Source organism: Coturnix japonica, chromosome 7 (genome assembly GCF_054131305.1).
Source record: "Coturnix japonica strain WE chromosome 7, WE-NBRP24, whole genome shotgun sequence".
Taxonomy (NCBI): Eukaryota; Metazoa; Chordata; class Aves; order Galliformes; family Phasianidae; genus Coturnix; species Coturnix japonica.
Window position 1 is genome coordinate 17,948,210 of NC_140669.1, and position 20,484 is coordinate 17,968,693.

At 39.4% G+C, this 20,484-nt stretch overlaps 1 protein-coding gene across 7 annotated transcripts in view; it reads left to right on the forward strand.

Annotated features, from left to right (window-relative positions):
• The window catches only part of RAPGEF4 (Rap guanine nucleotide exchange factor 4), a 135,769-nt gene that overhangs the window by 102,040 nt on the left and 13,245 nt on the right, over positions 1 to 20,484 (forward strand). For all 7 annotated transcript variants that reach the window (XM_015868498.3, XM_015868497.3, XM_085552492.1 and 4 more), the window contains 10 exons: positions 563 to 641; positions 4,875 to 5,025; positions 6,367 to 6,455; positions 6,922 to 6,952; positions 7,188 to 7,266; positions 9,010 to 9,156; positions 10,308 to 10,405; positions 14,125 to 14,250; positions 14,756 to 14,934; positions 19,405 to 19,495. In XM_015868498.3, the coding sequence (XP_015723984.1) occupies positions 563 to 641; positions 4,875 to 5,025; positions 6,367 to 6,455; positions 6,922 to 6,952; positions 7,188 to 7,266; positions 9,010 to 9,156; positions 10,308 to 10,405; positions 14,125 to 14,250; positions 14,756 to 14,934; positions 19,405 to 19,495 (1,070 nt within the window). The remainder of the gene's footprint in view (positions 1 to 562; positions 642 to 4,874; positions 5,026 to 6,366; positions 6,456 to 6,921; positions 6,953 to 7,187; positions 7,267 to 9,009; positions 9,157 to 10,307; positions 10,406 to 14,124; positions 14,251 to 14,755; positions 14,935 to 19,404; positions 19,496 to 20,484) is intronic.

The following is a 20,484-nucleotide window of genomic DNA, read 5'->3' on the forward strand; positions in this document are numbered from 1 at the left end:
CAGACAGCTAGAGAATCTCAGTTTTAATTTAAGAACAGTTAAAATTTGCATTGTCCTGCCTAATATGCAAGAAAAAGTCCCACCGTTCTGGAGGTGCTTTGTCAACTGAGAGAGATTTACAGTGAGGCAATGGCAAACATCAGGCTGCAGTTATCTCACCGTATTCGCTGACATCACTTGCTTACAGCATTTTTAAGTGTTTCTATTACCTGAAAATTTGTACTGTAGAAGTGGTTCCTCCAGATCTCTACAGTCGTTGAGGAGGAATATACCCAAATGGTTTTGTATAGACTATTCTAGTTTGTTTTCCTTTTGCTGTGCCAAACTTTCTTTTGACATGGGTAAAAACTCTTAATTTAAATGCAATTAAATCCAATCAGAAGAGTAAGAGGTTAGTATTTCAGCACATATTGGTTCATACATGTTTTCATACTTAATGTCTATGGAGTGGAAAATGACATCTTCGTTATCTACCAAGGACTAATAAGATTTTTTCACTTAAAGAAGCCTTATCCTTGTGTTCCCCAAAATGCTCGATTTACTGTTTTCTTTCTTTTCACAGATTCTGCTTTAAATGATTTCATTATGATGCACTGTGTTTTTATGCCAAATAGTCAGCTCTGCCCAGCCTTGATGGCACAATATCCTTTTGTGATGGATAAGTTATTTTCCTTTTGCAGTTATCCATACCACTGATGGGACAAGAGCTTTTCTCATTCAAGAATTAATTTGCACTTCATGGAGGCTATGCCTTGTTGGTAGGTTCTCAGTGTCTGACTGACAGCTTGTCTTATAGCTCAATAACTTCAAAATGGGTAGCATATAGTCATGATGAGATGCGGGCCTGGAGCATAGTGATTGTGTCTTTCCTGGGATTATTGTTATACCAAGGAAAAGAAACCCACTTTCCCTTCACCAGATAGCTGTTCAAGGCCAGGCTGGTTGGCCAGCTTGGTCTAGTGGAAGGTGTCCCTTCCAGCCCAAGAAATTCTATGATTCTATAATTGAAATTACACACAATCAGCCCTCCTTTATCCTTCCTCTTCCTGTCTTTCTTGATTTTTGCAGAACTACCACATTAAGATTTCAACTAAAATTACTATGGTTTGGTGATTTCTGTTGTCCACTTTATAAGTTACAAGCCACAAACTGTCTCAGGCAAAAGAGTGCCTAAACTATTAGAAGGATGAGTAAGTGGTTCCTAGGTATTTTCATAATATGGTTATGAACAATAATTTATATTAGTTTATAGGAAGATTTAACAAACTACAAAAAAAATCTGAATTGAATATATGAATACTTAGGAGAAAAAATAAAAATAGCATCAGGAGCTGAAGGTCATTTTCATACTATCTGTGTCTCTTGTAGAAGGCATCTGTAAAATTTCTGTTGATGAGCTACTGGCAAGTCATGTCATTCAGCTGCTGGAGACTGAAAAGTTTTCCTTCTGGGTCGTGACTTGAAGGAATCAAGTAATGGCGAACATTAAATTAAACATAAAATGTTTTCTGTTTTATAGATTTTTGACAAGACATTTAACTTCAATGTGCTATTTATATTTTTGGAATGAGATTGGTGTGTAAGGATGCACTTCTTGAAGCTCAGCAGGGCAAGTGACATCTGGGAAAGATGTCGTCCTGAAACCACAAAATAGAGCATTGTGTCCTTGTCTGGCAAGCTAGAGAATTCATTTGTGTTACTACTAGCAAGAACAGTAATTGCTTTGAAAACCTTTGGACCCACAAAACTGGTCTATAGAAAATTGTTCATACACCTGCAACAAACATTTTCCAAAACTCCATATTTTTAGGTAGTAAAAATATTACGAAATGCTGTTCCTGACAGCTTTGAGAGCAGGTTAAAGAAAAAAAAGGCAGCAGTTTTGATTTTTTATTTTTTTCACATTTGTCTGGGTTGTCTTTCAGTCCATTTGAGACTCAGGATTGTCTGTCCTTCATTATAACTGTATACCTCTGATATGCAATAACTAGGAATATGAGATGCATAAGCAAAATGCATCTCATTGTTTATAGGGGGAAGGCTTTTCTGAAGATAGACGTTTGCTTATTGTGAAACCTATTCCAGAGGGGCTAAGACCAGTATGCAATTTAGTGAGTCGTGGCAGGAGTCGTGCTAATTCCTTTTCAGGTAGGAGGAAGAGGAGGGCTGAAAGTAGCTGGTGTCCCACTGCTTTAGTGTCAGCTTTTCCTAGTGCTGAATTGTTGTTTATTTTGGTCCATTCTGAATATGGAGAATCAAACTGTGCTCTGTTGATTGTACTATTGACATTTATTGTTAGAGTTGAAAGGTTGCTAACAAAGCTCATCTTTTTTGAGCAAAATCACAGTGCAAAAATGTTTTCTGGCACAGTGAGACTAAAGAGAGGTTAGTTATGCTTGGTGAGGAAATTAAAATGGTAAAAGAGAAATAAGAAAAGTGATTCAGCCAGAGACACTGTTTTTGCAACAACTCCCAATTCTGAATCAATGAAAGACTATTTTCTTACACCCACATTGGCTACTATTTTAGCTGGCAGCATGCAGGTATGAGTAGAGCAAAAGCACTGTAGTGCTTTCAAGCATAGAACAGGGTATACATTTTGGGTTTTTTCCTCCCTCTTCATCAGTGTTTGGTCATCTGTATGTTCTTCAAGACTGAAAGGAATGAATGGGTGCACCATTTTATTTAATTAACAGTATAGGTTGCTCAGAACTCAGTGTCTGTGCTGTGCTGCCCCTTGGTAGAGTTCATTTTTAATCACTAACGTATATAGGTGCCTCAATATTAAAGAATCACATACATCTTTATTAACTGGAAAACCAAGAAAATGCTCCCCCGGTCCTGGATTGCATAAAAAGCATGCGTCCTGTCAGATCAAGACTCCTTCCCTCTCTACTTCACAGGGATGGAAGTAGAAAATTGTCAGAGCTACAGCTTGTCAAAAGGAAGGAGGATAAGTCTCAAAGTAAAACTTGATATATAGCAACCCTTCTAAAAGTACATTTCATAAATGTGTTCAGGGTAGTGCTCTTGGGGTAGTACAAGCCTGTAAGCACCTGTGTAAGTTTTCATCTTTTAAGGGCCATTGTCTAAATACTTGCAAATACTCTTTTACTCTTTGCAGGCAGTAGTCCTTCAGTATGTTTCCTTATGAACGTTTAGTGATTTTCATTTACCACCGTGCCAGCAAAATAGCTTCTGTTCCACTGTAGTATGTAGTAACTGGTGCTGATTTTGCAGAGCATCCAGTCTAGCTAAATGTTCCCACACAGGGAGGAGCAGACTTGAGAACTGATTCCATTTCCTAGTGTGTTAAACATATGTGTATATATATATATATATATATATATATATATATATATATATATATAATATATATAATATTTATTTATTTATTTATATTTATATAACTATGTTGGTGTTGATAAATATTTTACAACCATCTGACACTTCAAGAAAGCATGATATTTTACTTCTGATTGTAATCTGCATTGAATCTGTGTCCTGTAGGTCCCATAAAAATGGGAGAACCCTTCACTGACTTTTCCTGTGACAACGTTAATAAAAGAGCAATTAATATAAATGAGCAGTGAAAATACAGAAAAATTACCAGTGCCTGTGGTGAGTCAGTTAATAAGAAAGTAAAAAATACATGAAATAATTGCAGTGTTTGAAAAGTTGAAATGGTTTGAGAGAAATGACTCAGTGAAATTGTAAACTTGCTCCCTGAGACATTAGAGCACACAGTTTACAATATATTATTTACTTATGACCTTTCAGCTTACTTACTCCCATAAATACACTGACATGTTCAGTTCCCTAGTCATCTGAAGCCTTCCTGAATGAAATTAAAATGCAAAAAAAAAAAACGTTTGTCAGTCAAGTGGGTGCCCCAGTGACCCCTGTATCGTGTTGAATCTCTGCAGGAATTTGGGGCTGGAAGATCATGTGGAAAGTGTGAGTTAATAGATACTTTTTCCCACAGAGTTTCATTAGTATAATATTCGTTAATATTTGTTAGAGAAAAACAAGAGATCTTGTTGTAATTATAAATGAGAAACTTAAAATATATATTAGATCACTTTTATTTCCAATTAATATTTAAGTTTTGTAATTCATATTTTAAGATCTATTGTTTGAGCAATGGAAATTGCAGCTTGGAAGGATGCTGGACCTCACTATTTCTGTAATGCTGACACTTGAGCATGAAAAAGATCAATTAAGTGTTTCCCACACTTTCTTACTGTTCCTTACAAAATAACTGTCACAAAGTGTTATTCCCTAAATACCCCGTAATCATTAGAATAGGAACTTCCAATTTCCTCATGTGTAAAGAGAAGCTACTACAAAATTTGTTTGCACGATGTCTGTGGTCAGTTTAGACTGTGAACTTGGTTCTCCTACCGCAGTAGGGTTGAGGTTCACTCTGCTTTACAGTAGCTTTTGTAAATAAAAGATGTGGCGCTGGTCGTTCATTTCAGAATCATGCTGGAACTGTGTATAAATACAAAGTGATAATTTTCTGCCACAGTCTTCAGAACAGAACAGGGAGGAGCATCCTTCCTCAGTCTCAACCTTTAGTCCTGCTCTGTTATCCCAAATGTCGTTTCTGTTCTGCTCCTCTACAGCAACTTTCCCTGTGGGTTCATTGTTCATTCCTGAGCTCTTCGGTGACCTCACTGTCTTTTTACGTTTTAGTATGAATATTAAATGTTCACAAATCTTTATGCTAGCAACAGTCAGATATCAAAAGTATGCAGTAGAAAGATACATTTGAATTCCCTGAAAATGGGTTGTTGGAAGTCACTTGTTTGTAAATTCATACTGGTTCTGATAGTTTCAATCACTGATCGTTTTCCTTGACACCATGGCACTTATCATGCCCAGCCTTCCCAGGGTACAGAGCAAGAGAAAATGGATTATGCTCTCAACAATAAAAGGAGAGTCATTCGACTGGTTCTGCAGTGGGCTGCTTTATATGGGGACTTGCTACAAGAGGATGAAGCAGCAATGGCCTTTTTAGAGGTAGGAGAGGCACAGGAAAGTATAAACCTAGCAAGATAAGTTGAAAGCCTGTTCAGAATCTGTTGAACTCTGTTACAAATTAAAGAGAAGTGGATCACTTCAGTGTGCAAACTTGTAACTATGTTTAATTGGTTTTAGCTGCAAACAGTATGCACAGAACGGCACTGTTTGAGCCATTGTCAGGCTCTGGATCTCTGAAATTATCTGATGAAGTTCCACATCCTATTAAAAGTTCTGCATGGGTCAACTGTTGAATAAGACTACGTTAAGTTGCTTTTTTTTGGTGAGCATTATCTAAGAACATTTACTAGCTACAGTGAGTTTTGTTTAATGTTCAAATATTTCTACAGAGATTTATTTTGAACAAAACCAGACTGATCTGGAACACGAAGGCAAATCTATTGGACACCACCATAAGGATGATAGTTTAATTAGCACAGAGAAGCAATTAATCAGCAACAGTGTTCAAGAAAGGGAGAAGTATAATGTGGCTGGAGATAAGTCTTCCCAAATATGGATCTGAATCAAAATAATTCTCTGAATAAAGATATTGAAAGCAAGATCAATGGCAGGAAGATAGTAAAGGGGAAGACAAGGTCACAGAGGCCAACTGTGGAAAAGATTTTAAGTAGAAAAAGGTTCCAGGTGCTCTGTATCATGGAGAATGTGTGTGGCACAGTGATTCCAAGCTTCATCTAAGGAGAGATCTCTGAGCACCTCAGAAAAAAAGTGGAGTACGAAGTATAGAAGCCAGAATGGAAAAACCCAGGATAGTGCTGGAAGAGAGGAATTCAGAGCTGTGACTGAAAATAGTGCATGAAGAGAGACTGAAGATTAGATGGGAGATAGGCTTACACTAGTAAGAACTGGCAAGGTTGTTGGGTAATTTTATGTTTTGGTTTTTAACACAAAGGAAAAAAATTGCTTTCATTATCAATAATAGTGACAAGGGAAGAAAAAAAGAAAAAAAAAAACAAACAGAAAAGTAACAAAACACCAGTTGTTGTGCCACGTTAATTGTGAGTCCTCTTCCTCTTCTCCTTGATCATCTGAAAATGCAGTATTTGCACAAGCAGTCAGTGGTTGCACGGTAATACAAGTAAACACTTATGTCTTCCACCTCTCGTCAGGCTTCCCTTCTGCATGTATAGCTCTTGCTTTAAATCAGCTGGAGATAAACAAGTAGATGTAATAGAGGGTTGGGCCCAGCATGTGTTCATCTATGTAGATTAGCATTCTTTATAATCATTAAACTATCAGATGTCATCTCATAATCCTCTATCCTTAGTACTGCTCATTTACCCCTATAGTTATTTAAAGAGTATTCTATGTCATTTACAGGAATTTTATGTATCTGTGTCAGATGATACTAGGATGATTGCAGCACTAAAGGAGCAACTTCCAGAGCTAGAGAAAATTGTAAAGCAAGTGTAAGCAAAAATTATGCTTCCTTCCTTCTTGTTCTTTGCTCTTTTTCCCAGTAAATAGATGAAGAAAATTATTTCTTACGTCTTTTAAAAGTGTGTTTTGTGAATGGCACTCAGTCACTGCAGACAAACTAAATGTTTTCATGCAGATGAATGCCTGTGACCCTGTCTTTCCATGTAATTCTTGCATACACCAAACTACCTCATAAAAGGGTTGACAGAAGAAATAGGAAATCATGTATATACCATTGAAAGTAAACTGTGTGCATGCATGAAATTCATGTAGTATTTTCTGTGCCTGTGTTGTGGTATAGTTTACCTGTAGTACCGTATAGTCATCTTTTCAATATACAAACATGAAGGTGTTGATACTGTAGTTTGACAGGTGGCCTGTGTTCTTTAGGTGGCTTTGTGCAAAAAATCTTTTAGGTGATATCTGATGGTATATGCTGTGTTTTAAATTTTATAGAGCTGAAGAGCCTAAAGGACCACAAAAGAAGGTAAGATAATTTACTTATATGTTTTCTAAATAAGAGCTTTAGGATGGCAGAATTATAAGCATCTTCACTTTAGTAATTTGGGATTTATTAAAGCAAGACATTCAGAAATAAATTTTAACTTTGTGTCAAGTTCTTATTGCTACCCCCTTTTCCTGTCATTGATCTTTATAAAGTTCAGATCTACCCCGTAATGTTTATTCTTGTCATAATGCAAATCCCTGTGATTAATTTTCAGCACAAAGTTCTTCTGCAGCTGTTTAATACAAGTGATGACAGAGCACAGAAACGCCAGCCTATCAGGGGCAGTGATGAGGGTGAGTTCCTTCTCTGAAGAGTTTTCTTGAGCCACTGGGATCTGTAGTAAGGTTGTCTCTCTGAAAGCAAAGAATCTGAAAATGAACAGGAGTACCATCAGTTTGGAAGCCTGGCCTGAAGCAAGTTTTCCATTTTCTGAACCAGCGTTCTCCATCATTGCCTTGAAGTACTCCTGATCTTTTCCCATCTGTGTACTATAAAGCACCGTGCTTCCCCAGAGGAAGAACATAGCAACCTTTAAAACAGAATGGACAAAACAGGCAAGAACCACTGCAGACAGTGTCCATGCAGGTAGTGTCAGTGCAATAAATATTTGGTGCTGGAGGTCATGTTTGAGTCCCTTTCTCTTCTGTAGTTAATATGTTCAGCTGTTTCACCAGAAATGCTCCTTTGTGAGATGTGAGTGGAGCAGATAATCATGCCCTGGAGCTCTGCCGTGTGGCACACAGCCTGGAAAACAGAATCTACTCTTTTTCCCTATCGGTATTGTTTGACTCTCTGGAGAGATCAAGGTAAAATTTACAGCAGCGTGTTAGACTTTTCAGTTGTTCTGGCTTTTCATGCTGTCATTCACTTCAGGAAGGAAAAGGCACTTCCATGTAACAACATCCTCAGATCTGTTCATTTTAAACCAAAACGTACACTATTTAAAACTATTATATCTGGGGATTTCTTTGCAACTGCCTGGGCCAGTCCCTCGATGGTTCTGGTACACCTTCATCACAAAAAATACCTTCTGCTTCAGAGCATTTGAACTTAAGGGATAGCTCTTGCTACTGCACAATGGTAAAAAGAAGGGAACAAAATGCAAAGTCATTTATCTGAAAAAGCCAGTGGCATTTCAAAGTATATATGTGAACAGCAGAAATCCTGCCATGCATCCAGTTCCTGTTGTTCACCTCAGTGTTTCTTCTGGGTCTACAAAGAGCAGAACAGTTGCTACAACCCCAACATACTGTCTGTATGGCAGAAATTAACTGCTGCTTTTATGACTACCGTTCTCATTGGTAGTGCTGGCAGCAAACAGCCTTGAAAACATGTAGGCAGCCATAACCCCTGAGACAGCTCAGCTGAGGGAATGTTTTGCTGACTTCCTCTGTCTTAAATTCATGTCACTGCATGCTGCCTTGCTTTTTTCAGCCTTATGTTCTATTGTATCAATTCCTAGGCAGCCAGAGCTCAAGTACAAGCATGTGAGCCCATGTGTGCTGTACCTTCAAGTTTTAGGGAATTTTTCTTCATTGTCCACAATATTCCTGAGTCAGCAATTACTTACTCGCCTGTGAAAAAATGACTACAGTACAGCTTTAGTTCTGATTGTGACCTGAACTTTATTTTCAAACCTATTTTGTGAAATGAAACACATTTTCCTGTAATTAAGAGAGTTTGCAGCCAGTTTTTCTGACTTGTGAAAGCACTTGATTTTGTTGTTTTTTTTTTAAAAAAAAATACAATATCTGGGAAGTAATAAAGTACTGAATGAAACTGGCATCCATAAATAACACAGCAGTACTAAAATGGTAGTAGCTGATGTTTTACTAAAAGCTCTGTGAAGTCAGGGATTTCTAGGCTATAAACTGTAGAATGTGTGAAGAATGGGGAATTATCAAAACAGTAATGATTTATTTTTGCTTTTGTTCTTTCATTTGTGAGCAGTGGTTACTGAAGTGAAAGCAGTTTGCACAATAACATCTCTGTGATTGTTACATCTGACATACATAGCAGAATGTTTTTTTCTCTAGTTCTTTTTAAGGTGTACTGCATAGACCAAACCTACACCACTATCCGCGTGCCGGTGTCTTCGTCTGTGAAGGAAGTGATCAGCGCAGTTGCAGACAAGCTGGGTTCTGGAGAAGGCCTTATCATAGTAAAGATGAGCTCAGGGGGAGGTACTGTATTTCCATTATGTTAGATATTTCTCATAGTGAAAGAGAAGGTCAGGAGGGATTGAAAAGCAGAACTAATTCAGTCATGTCTTTATTACCATATGTACATTCAGCTAGTGCAAGCTATGTCAGAGGCAAGTCCTTTCCGCACTGCAGGCACAGACTGGAGCTCACGTGGCATACAGGGAAAATGAGCAGCTTGTGTATCTGCGTGTTACAGAGTAGAGCTACCCCAAGTTCCTTTCCATGTAGGACTTTCAGTTTTTTTAACAGTAGAAATATGAGGTAAACATGGATAATGTCAGTTTAGATGTAGGAATCAGAAGCAAAAAATGCTTCAGTACTGACGTTCCCATATTAGTCCCACTGAGCATCTTGGTGCCAGGCCCGCTAACCTGGTGTTGGCAAAGGGTCAGGAGTCAGCCCCCTGCTGTAGAAATGGGAGAGTGACCTCAGGGTGGGTCCTGGTGGAACATTAGCCTTGCTGAAGTGCTCTGGTTGAGTGTGATTGTGAGGACACACGGTGCTAATGAGAGCTGTTTCAGAAGGCATTTTTGCAGACAGTGATGCCTGCCAAAAACATTCACTTCCTGAGGACTGACACCAGGCAGCTCTTGTTTTTGCAGTTGCAGCAATTTTTTATTGTCAGATTTGCTGACAGCCAAATCTCTCTCTCCGACAGAGAATTTTGTAAGTTACCTCATTATCTTTTCTTTACCTGCGATTCTTTTAGAACTGCTGTAATGAGATTTGAAGACAGTTACATTTCATCACCTTCTTATCCAGTTATCTTCCAAGGAAATTTCTAGCAAGAACGGCTCTCCACATGCTTAAAGCTTGGAAAAGAATGAAGACGTAATGACAGCTAGATCTTTGCAAGTAGATCCTAGAGATGGCAGTGCAGGCTTCTTAAATTGCCCGTGCCGACTGGGGCTTAGATTCCAGTTCTCAATGCCAGTTCTGAATGAGACTGACTTGGGCTGAGCTTGTTGTGATTCTGCTACAAAGGGGATCTTATTGCCATCAATTTCTGTCCTGAACATCAGTTGATTGTGTAAAATTTGTTCCCAGAATGCTGATTTGTGTACCTATTGAGTCAGTCCTGCTGTCAATACTACAAATATTTAATGAAATCTTCTGTTTCATGTTTACAGAAAAAGTTGTGCTCAAGCCTCATGATGTTTCTGTGTTTACAACTCTCAGTGTTAATGGACGGCTCTTCGCTTGCCCGCGTGACCAGTTTGATTCACTGGTATGTGTTTATGCTCTAAAAGTTCAGCTGCTCAGTTAATTGAATGCTTGTTTTTTTTTGTTTTTGTTTGTTTGTTTGTTTTATTTTGTTTTGTTTTTTGTATTATCAGTGCTTTAGGTAGAAACTAGTCAAAATACACAAAATAAAGGGCTTGTAATAGTTCCTTGAGACAAGCCCTGAAATGAAAATGGAGCTATGTCACCATTTCCTAAGCTACAGCAGAAATCCACTTGATCCACCTGACAGAACTTGATTTCAGTATTCTCTGTGTAATGCTGAGCATGTAGGAAAAGCTAAATATTAACACAAAGACAAACAGTAATTCCTGATTACAGAATTACCTCTTTGTGACCATAAGTATATATTACAGAAGACAGATGTAGGCAATTGCAGTGTTATGGAGGTTTGGTTCCAATAGTAAATTCCTTTAAATCTTTTCTTTCTGAGCCCCAGTAAATGCTATGTTGAGATCTCAGATTCTAACCAGAATCACAGAACATATTCCTCCTAGAAGGTTTTTTTTTTTTTTTTTTTCCTTAAGTAAAATTGCTTGTAAGTACCAGTTTATACAGTTGTTCTAACAGTCTCCATGGGGTCTGCTTTTATAGGGTTTGATTTGACTGTACTTTTTGTTCCTTTCATTTCATTAAAAACAAATGTCATTGCCAAGTCATGTCAGCATGAACTCTGTTACTCCTACCCTTGTTTCAGCCTCCTGTATGCTTTTAACAAGCCACTTACTATGTATGCCTGATTTCTTTTATAGTTATGGTAAAATCTGTGCTTTGCTGCTGTGTTGAACTTAGTAACCAGGGAATGAACACACAGCATACTGTAGTTCCAAGCAGGGATATGTCTTGTTCAGTTTATTAAACTCTGGTGCTCCCTTAAGGTTAATTAATCCTACTAAATAGATGTCAGTATGCGGCATGCTACTCTAAAGTGAGGTTGCTTTAGTACAAGGTTGAGTACTTTTATATGGCTTTACACGTCTGTATGGACATACCTTTGGCTGCAAATTGTCATGGCTTTCTGTGCCTTTTCTCCTCTGCTGCCTATCTACCTTGGATCTAAGCTTCAATAAGTACATCAACTGAAAAAGGAAAATCCAGACAAGTGTAGCCCTATAGTGTGCAGTATAGGCATGCAAGTAACAATGAACTAGGGGAAGGCTGAGGTACCAAAGAGCTTTTTTGGCTTCAACCTTCAGTAGTGGCTGCTCTACACACAGCCCTTGAGCAGATCATTCAGAAGGTCAGAACTGGAGGAGTGATGCCCCTCTTGCTGTAAGCGAAGACTGGGTTCATGACCACCTGAGGAACCTGAATATCCCTTATTCTATGAGTCTGGATGAAGTGCATCCCGGAGTACTGAGGGAATTGACTGGAATAGTCATGGTGGTCAGGTGAAGTCACTGGAAAAAAGGCAGTGTTACAACCATTTTTAAGAAAGGTAGAAAAGATGTCCAGGGAACTACCAACCTGTTAGCCCTTACCTCAGTGCTGGGGAAGATCATGGAGTCGATCCTCCAGGATGCTAAGGCACATGGAAGAGAGGGAGATGGTAACCAGCATGGTTTCAACAAGAGCAGGTCCTGCCTGACCAACCATGTCACTTTTTATGATGGGATAGCTGTGTCAGTGGACAGGGGAAGAACCACTGATGTGGGCTCTGAACAAGCTGATCTAGCCGTAGGTGTCCCTGCAGGGGAGTTAGTTGGACCAGACTGCCTTTAAGGTCTCTTCTAACTCAAACAGCATTAAGTGCTCCAAATGCTACAATGAGTTCTGAGCAGCTACAGAGTTGCAATGTGCTAGTTTTTGCCGGTTGGAAGGACTTCAATAGGAATTAGAGGTGAGCGCTCAACACCTCGTAAGAAGCTCTCAGCGCTGCACAACAGAATTAATCTCCTTATCAACTGCATTTTTTCAAAGAGGTATAAACAACTTCAAAAATCTTATGACCTTCCTCCCTCCCACTTTAATCCTTTCACATTCCAGTTTCTTGCTGCTGCCCATGTGGGTACATTTATTCATATTGCACTTGACAATTCTCATGTGAATATTGTTCTGGGTCAGACAAATTTGCAAGTATGCAGTGAGTTTCCAGTTAAGTGCTTCTTTCCTAGCTTTGGAAAATATGTGTTTGTTATGGTAACAGCTATGTTGTATTTGTCTCCAAATAGGGGAAAAAAGCCCTAAGTCTTTTTCCTCAAATTTCCACACAATAGAATTTTGTACAGATTGCTGTGTATTTTTCATTCATACAACTCTCTTCAACTATTGTGCTTGCACAAATCCCAGGCTGAGGAATCTGCAGGTTGTTATAAGGTTGATGGCTGCCCAGACTTTTTTTGTTTAATATATAATATTATACTTAAATACTTCATTTAAAAACAAAATGTAGATGGAGCTTAAAAAGGTAAAGGTAAAAAAGGTCTGTAGGTTTATTTTTAATTATATGTATATTCAAATACCATCATATTTTGTATAAGATGGTATTTGATATACAAGCTTTCCCTAGCAAGAACTCAAACTGTGTATTGTATTAATCCAGCCAGTCCTTTTTCTACAGGTAATAGAATATTCTCTTATACAAGGCAGTTGATTTAATAAGCTCAATTTTAGTGTTAGAGTATGTAAATATGGCCTGTTAATCCTCCAGACTCTATTCAGTTGCTACTCAGAAAGGAGCCTGTTGACAATTCCCTGCTCTGCAGTTAACTAACAAAGACCTTATTAGATATCGAGAAACTTATGAGTGAACTCTACTGCCCTCTCCTGGAAACAAAACAATTAAAGCGGGGGTTTCCAAGAAGAGTTACTGATGTTTTCCTGAAGGATATTTCAGAGTGTGTTTGAACTTGCAGGAGGATTGTTTGTTAGTGTTTAGCCAGGGCTGGCTCAAATGTGTTGACCTCAATATATATAGCAGGTTAATTCAAATGTGCCTTCGTTTCAAGCCATGTTTTAAATCTCTTCAGTGTAGGATCTACTTATATGCAACACTTTAGATCACATTTCTTTTACTGGATGGTATGGAATTGTCTTTCAGAAATACTTCATATTTGAATGGTATAAAGAATTCTTTCTTATAAGACTGTGTGCATATCATTTTCATTAGCATAATGAGGAGTTTTGCAGTCACAAATGGTTAATAGTGCATCACCGTACTGACAAAGAGAAAGGATGAGGCATGTTTTATAAATGAGCAGAAGATCACTGCAGTCACTGCTGATTTCTGAAATATGGTGGGTGTAATGATTCTCGTTGTTATAGTCAGTAATTTACAAAAGTTTCTGGCTTGTGCTTTGTGATGCAGTTGTTTGTACATGTGAAAGCAGAAATTGGTATCAAAAGCTTTGTGGACAGACCTAAACAAATAAACAGGCTTAAGGAACACAACATGCATTATTTCTGGCTTCAAATTTTAAAACAATGCTAAGAATAACATACTGACAGCAGTCTTTCCTATTTCCTTATGGTACCTCTGAAGAGGTTGTAGAATTTCCCTCAGCATCCTTTGCATAGTGGATACTGATATTTGCATAGGACTTCTCTTTTCCTAATGCCAGCCTGTGGGAGACAGCAAATTTCAGCTTTGCTATTAGAAGCAGAAATTGTCACTCTGGAAAAGCAAACAAACAGACAGAATCATTCTGGAAGAAAAGCTCCAATTGTGTAATTTAGCAGTTCTAAAATATTTTTTTCCATTTGTAGGCACCGTTACCAGAACAAGAGGGACCATCAGCTGGTACAGTTGGAACGTTTGAACTGATGAGCTCCAAAGACCTGGCACATCAGATGACAATTTATGACTGGGAGCTCTTCAACTGTGTGCATGAGGTAGAAAGATCCACCTATTAAGCAGATTAGAATCTGTTAGGAAATGTTTAGTTGATGTTTTGCATAGTAGGTATGTTCAGTACTTGCAAATCTCTGCTCTTGATTTTCAAAAATACTGCAGTAAGGCTGCCTACAAGTTTTGAAAGCACGAGACATTCTTTCTATCATTTTATCTTTGCATCTTGTCTGTAAAAGCTGTCACAAACATGTGCTGTTTAGGAACATTTTATTCAAGATATTAAGCTATTTATGCATAATCTATCGTTACACTTTTAGTCTGCCTCAGCTATTGATGGTTGGATTTGCAACCACAGTTCTTGTCATAAGTACAATAAATGTAAACAGCAGAGCAAGTTTCAGGCTTGTGTAGGAAGTAGACACTTAGCTGGTTATTGTCCTTCTCTTCTTTCTGCTGTCCAGAGTATAAAATCTCTAGGGAAAAAAAAAAAAAAAAACCCACAAAAACCAATCCAAAACCAATGCCAAACATTTTTCTTCTTCCTAGCTGGAACTGATCTATCACACTTTTGGAAGGCACAATTTTAAAAAGACCACAGCAAATCTGGATTTATTTTTAAGAAGATTTAATGAAATTCAGTTCTGGGTGGTCACTGAGATCTGTCTTTGCTCTCAACTCAGCAAGCGCGTGCAGATATTGAAGAAATATATTAAGATAGCTGCCCAGTAAGTATACAATCATCTATGAGCTGGAAATGGGGCTGAATATAGCAGATTGGTTGTTGCTGTCCTTTTGTTTGTTTTTGTTCCTGTGAAGCCACACATTTATAGGTTACAATGTTTTTACTCGGTGATTCTGTCCATTCCCTTACAGTGCAATACAGAAGCTTGTTAATACATGTTTCTGTCTTACTCTTCATTGATCCTTGATTGCTGAAAATCTCTGGACTTTTAGGGCTATACTTTCGCACTGAGTTTGTGAGTAAATATGTACTTCAGCTCCCTCAGATACTCTGCCATTTACCCTTGCACACATTAGAAGAACTAGCACGTGAATTAACAAATTTTAACAAAAGATGTGGTATTGAGATGATGAGGCTTGCATTTCCTTCAGTTTGCTTGTGACAAATTCCTAATAGTTTTGTTTAAAAGTGCAACAACATGAACATTCTCTATCTCTTAGCACCTGCTGAATTTGAGGTTGGATAGCAGGCAATTTTTGCTCTCTTCTTTCATTCATATAAGAACTGAAGCTCCTCGGAGCCTTGGTGTTAGAGTTAGGCCTCAGCTCCTTGCCATCCATGGAAGCCAGGAATGAGGATTTGAGGGGTAGATGATTTGGAGGAAGCAGGGCATATCCCTGCCCTGCATAGCTGCAGATGGTGATCACTTCTTCCTTCCTTTCCATTCTGCGTTATGTTTATTATGCTTCTCACCTGTCACTCCTTGTCTGAACTAGCAGTTCACTGAGGCATGCAGTGAGGAGCTGCCATTCTTAGTGTCTGTCTCAGACTTTGGGTGATTTGATTAGAGACTTTATGCAGTGTTGCAGAACAAAGCAGTCCTTATTTGCTGCTAAACCATGAAATTTAACATATGTTGCACTCCTCAGTGAAGTTGTGTGAAGGAATTACTAGCACAGCTGTGATGTCTCTGTCTTCCCAGTTTGTGATTCCACATGGCTTAAATCAGTGTTCTCATCAAAACTATTCCTCAATATTCTGCTCTGCTGTGGCCTGGGCCCTTTTCCCAAGTGCTGCTTCCTTCCTGGGAGCTGCTTCAGTCCCTCTGGCTGCTCGGGGTTCCATCAGGCTGAAGATTTTCAAAATCTGGTAGTGCACATGCAGGATCGCATTTCTATGCAGAACAGTGAACAGCATTCACCTCTTTCATTTCTAAAAATAAGTGTGCTGCATATTCCATGATCTCACAGCCGGGAGAGGGCAGTGGCAGCCGTGCACAGCACAGGGAGCTGGGGCCTTTGCTGAGCTTAGAGGCGTGTAGCGGGGAAATGTTGAAATATGGGAAACTGAGATACAATAGTCATTTCCATAAACACTTGAAATCAAGTACCTGAAAAATACAGCTAAATATCTCCTTAATAAGCCACCCTAGCCAGTGGGTTCCTCAGCGTCATGATTTTAGCGCTGTGCTATTTACAACAGCTTGACAACCTCCTGTTTACTTCCATGTTTCTGGTATCACTACAATGCTAAAAATAAATAGCTAAAAGTGGCTTGCTCTGCTGAGTCCTCTTTGTCTCCTGGATGCAGAGAAAGCCAAAGCACAAGATCTGCCGAAGCACAGACAGAGCAGGCAGGTCTGATTGCAGGGCGAGAAAGGCACCGGGAAGTTCTGCCAGGCTCCTGCCCCTGGTGTGGGGTTGCTGTACTAACAAGTGCTGTAGCACGCCTAAAACAAACACTGCATCTGGGTATGAAGGAAGAGAAAGCCAAGGAACTTAATCAGCAGTTGGGGGCCCAGGCCTCCAGGCAAGACATGTAAGGAAGTTCTGCTTGTGAAGACCCTTGAGACCTTTACCCTACCTGGAACTATGAGGCTCATTAGAAAAGTGCTTGGTGCAGCTTAGTGCTGCACAATTCACCTTGCATGGCTGGTGGTGACCAGATGCCTTGCATGTACCAGTTTTCATAGGTAGCAGTTGTTGAGAGCCTGGTTTAGATTCTGTGACAGGGAGCCCAGATGCCATTGCAGAAGAAACATAGCTCTATATCTGCCTGCAGCGCACCCTATGCTGTGTGCTGCCTGGTGCCGAGCCCTGGCTCCCAGTGCTGTGCACACATGCTGTCAGTTCCAGAAGGTGTTGTTGCCTTTGCATCTGCTGGGAAAGGATGTGCAGGTTACCAGGTTCATCTCTTTCCTCCATGCGCTGTAGAATCAAACTCTGAAACAATGAGAAACAAACCATATTTCCTGTAGTGAGTTCTTTCCACAGTAATTTCATCTTCATCTAGGAAGTACTTGCACAAAGTTTTATGGATAACCACAGACACTGTATACATTTCCTCTTTGCAGATACACCCTCAGGCTATTTAGAAACCTTCCTGTGCATCACTATACTCAGACACTTTCTCCTAGTTTTTAAGAATTGTTCTTTCCATCCACATGCATGTGTTATAAGCCCAAGGAACCCCTAAGAAATTTTTGAACAGTATGTGTGTATACAGAGATAATAAGATGAATCTGCTCATGAAAGTACTGAGAGGTTTTAACCATGTTTGTGTTGAAGACAAGAGTGCATGTTTACATATGTGTTGACAATTTGTACTAATTCAAGATGTTTCCAACACAGTCCTTTCTGGGAGGCTGAGGGACTTCAGCTCCAGACACACCATGGTGCTTTGGAGAATCCACTTACTGACATTTTGCAGGCAGAATATATGCACTGCTGCCAGTGCTGCCGCGCTGCACTGGTTCTTATTACAGTGTTCCTCTATTTGGAATGAAGCTATTCAACGTAGAGTCCGCAGAGTTTACAGAACATTTGATACACAGAATCTTAAACCTAGATTGATTCTAGCAGGGACTTATTCAAGTGAAATGGCATCGCTTAGCAGGATATTTGGCAAACTTTTCCTTTTTAAATTGAAAGATAAATTCAGATTACATATTACAGACAGATTTGCAGCTGCCTGCATTTGAGCACTGCTGATATGTACTACTAATTATTTTTACTATGCCAGAATTTATTCTCAGTGTCTCAAACTTCAGATAGATCTCCTTTTCTGGATTTAGTTGTGCTTAGGGAAGAGCTTATCACTGCAAACCTATCCTGGTTGCTTTTCATCCTTATTTCCCCTCATATCCACTAACAAGGCACTCCCTAACCTACTCTAGTCACAATAATGTGGAGTAGTTTTAGCATTTCAGCTTATCTTCATTAATCTTGCTTGGCTGCCCCTAATCTGACATGGGAGAATTTGTATGAGCAGCTCTGCCAGAAGATCTGAGGGTGCAGCAGTCTCCAACAGGCAGATTGTCAGGTGGGGAGAGTTTTATTCATATGCTTAGTGGTCACACAGGGCAGACACAAGTGTGGCCCAGATCTAAAGGAGTCACATCCTCAATATGTCGTCTGGTGAAACAGAGGGACAGAAAGAATAGAGTTGATGTGCCATTTACAGAATCAGACAGTAGCATATGATGATTATACTGATTTTATGTATAGCAGAAGTTGCCTCAGAAGAGCTAAGTGTCAGCAGTTAATTAAAATTCTCAAATCATCTGAGAAATGTAGTTTAAATCGTGTGGAAGCTTTCTTGGAAAACTGCAAAAGAGGCAGAGATTGAGATTCCAAAATCAGATTTTGGGCATTAGCTATGGAAAACTGTGAGTTATTTCAAGTTATTTGCAGGAACCTTGCAAGACACAGATTTGTGTGGGTTTATTTTCTGTCTTCCCTCCCATGCAGTGCAGTCACAGTCAAGGGGCTGCATGAGCTGCTCCTGTCAGAGCTTGACTATGCCTATTCCTGCATATGGTGTACTGAATCTTCCATTATAGTTACATTTTCCATCTTTTCTGACTGGTAACAACAACTCTCCATTGTATTAGGCATAAGGGATGACCTAGAACCCCTGCTGCCCCAGACCTCATTAATAATGCTGGTAGCAAATAGTACTTTGCCTGAAGCATCCTAAAATGTTCCAGAATATATGAGTACTTCTTAGAAGCCGTACACAGCAAGAAATCATTGACACACAGGCATCTCTAGACAGCTGATCTTCTCTTTAAAAAGACTCAGTGCCCTTGTAAACTGCAAGGAAGATCTTCTAGGGACAGCCTCCAGCATTCATAGCTGTTTTCAGAAGCTGTCAACAAGTTCTTCTCAAATGGGATTGTAAAGCAGTTGCTTCCACTGGTATTTCTGGGGTCTGAGTTGAGCCCAGATCCAGTACTGTCCTTCTGGATGGAAAGAAACTTCAAAGACTCCTTTAATGTCCTTACAGATGCTGGCACACAGTGAAGTAGGAGCAGGAGGTTGTTTTAGGAGAGAAAGGAAAGGAGTCTCACAGTGTGGTGAATTTATCCCACAGCAGAGTAGTGGTGTGTTGCTGGTCAGGGCTGCAAGGGTCCTGTCAGATTTATGTTGGGTGCCTGGGCTCAGCTCCCTTCATGTTGTCTTGTGTACTTCTGTTCCCACTGATGTTTCCAACTTAAAACTTTGTGTTTCAGCTGTAAAGAATACAAAAATCTGAATTCCTTTTTCGCTATTATTATGGGACTGAGTAATGTTGCTGTGAGCCGCCTTTCACTGACATGGGAGGTAAGTCTGAACTGCAGCCCAATTCCAAGAAGTTTGACTGGTATTTCTGCTTTTAGTTAGCAAAAATTTCTTAGGCCTTTATTATTGGAAATACTAGGTCTAATAATTCAGGTCCTGAGCAGCAGCCTTTAGCTTAGGCTGATAATTCTTATTGGTAAGGCAGTATACCTGTAGATGTGCTCAGTGCTCATAAGCAGTTAACAAGTGTGACAGCACCAGCTTTATTAACTAAATTGCCCAACAGGATAAGCAATGCAGCCTCTTACATCAGCCCATCCCCTCAGTGACTTTACTAGCCATTTGTTGAGATCACTTGCACGCTGTTCTCTAAAATCCATCCTCTATTTGTACATATTATTTTCTGATCTCTATATGGACTCTGTTATCCTAATAACATATGGGTTCTGTTTTGCTCTCTGGTATGTCCCCTTTATTACTGTCAGTTTAGCCTTCCCTCTCAGAGCTTCCACTTGTTTCTGTGGCTTTGTTCTTTTCTTTGTGATCATGCAGAAAGGGCACAGTGTCCAGCAGGATGAGGCAGTAAACATGTATAAACACTAGGAACATTCTGGTTGTCAAAAGTAGTGCAGATTTGAATGTGCATGTATTTCCTTCATTAGAAATGGAAATAGTTGGTATGATCCAACTGAGACTAGAATTTGAACACCCGAACTCCTCTTTCAGACCACTTCTTTAGGCTTATATGTCTGAGAGAGCAGCAGCCCAATCTGCAGTAGTATGTGTTACAAGTGGTGTACGATCAGCGCTGCAATCAAAGATCTGCAGATCACTTTCACAAAGTGATGACCTTTCATTTATGGGTAGAGAGAGGAATAGTTGGGAGAGATAAGGCAGTACAGACACTGTATGAAGACAAAAAAGGTACCTGGAGTTACCTCAGCAATCTGCAGTGGATGCAGGTTCTGAGCTGTGGGGGTCGCGTCATCTGTTAGTGTTAGTGAACCTGAGATCAGGAAATGTTATCACAC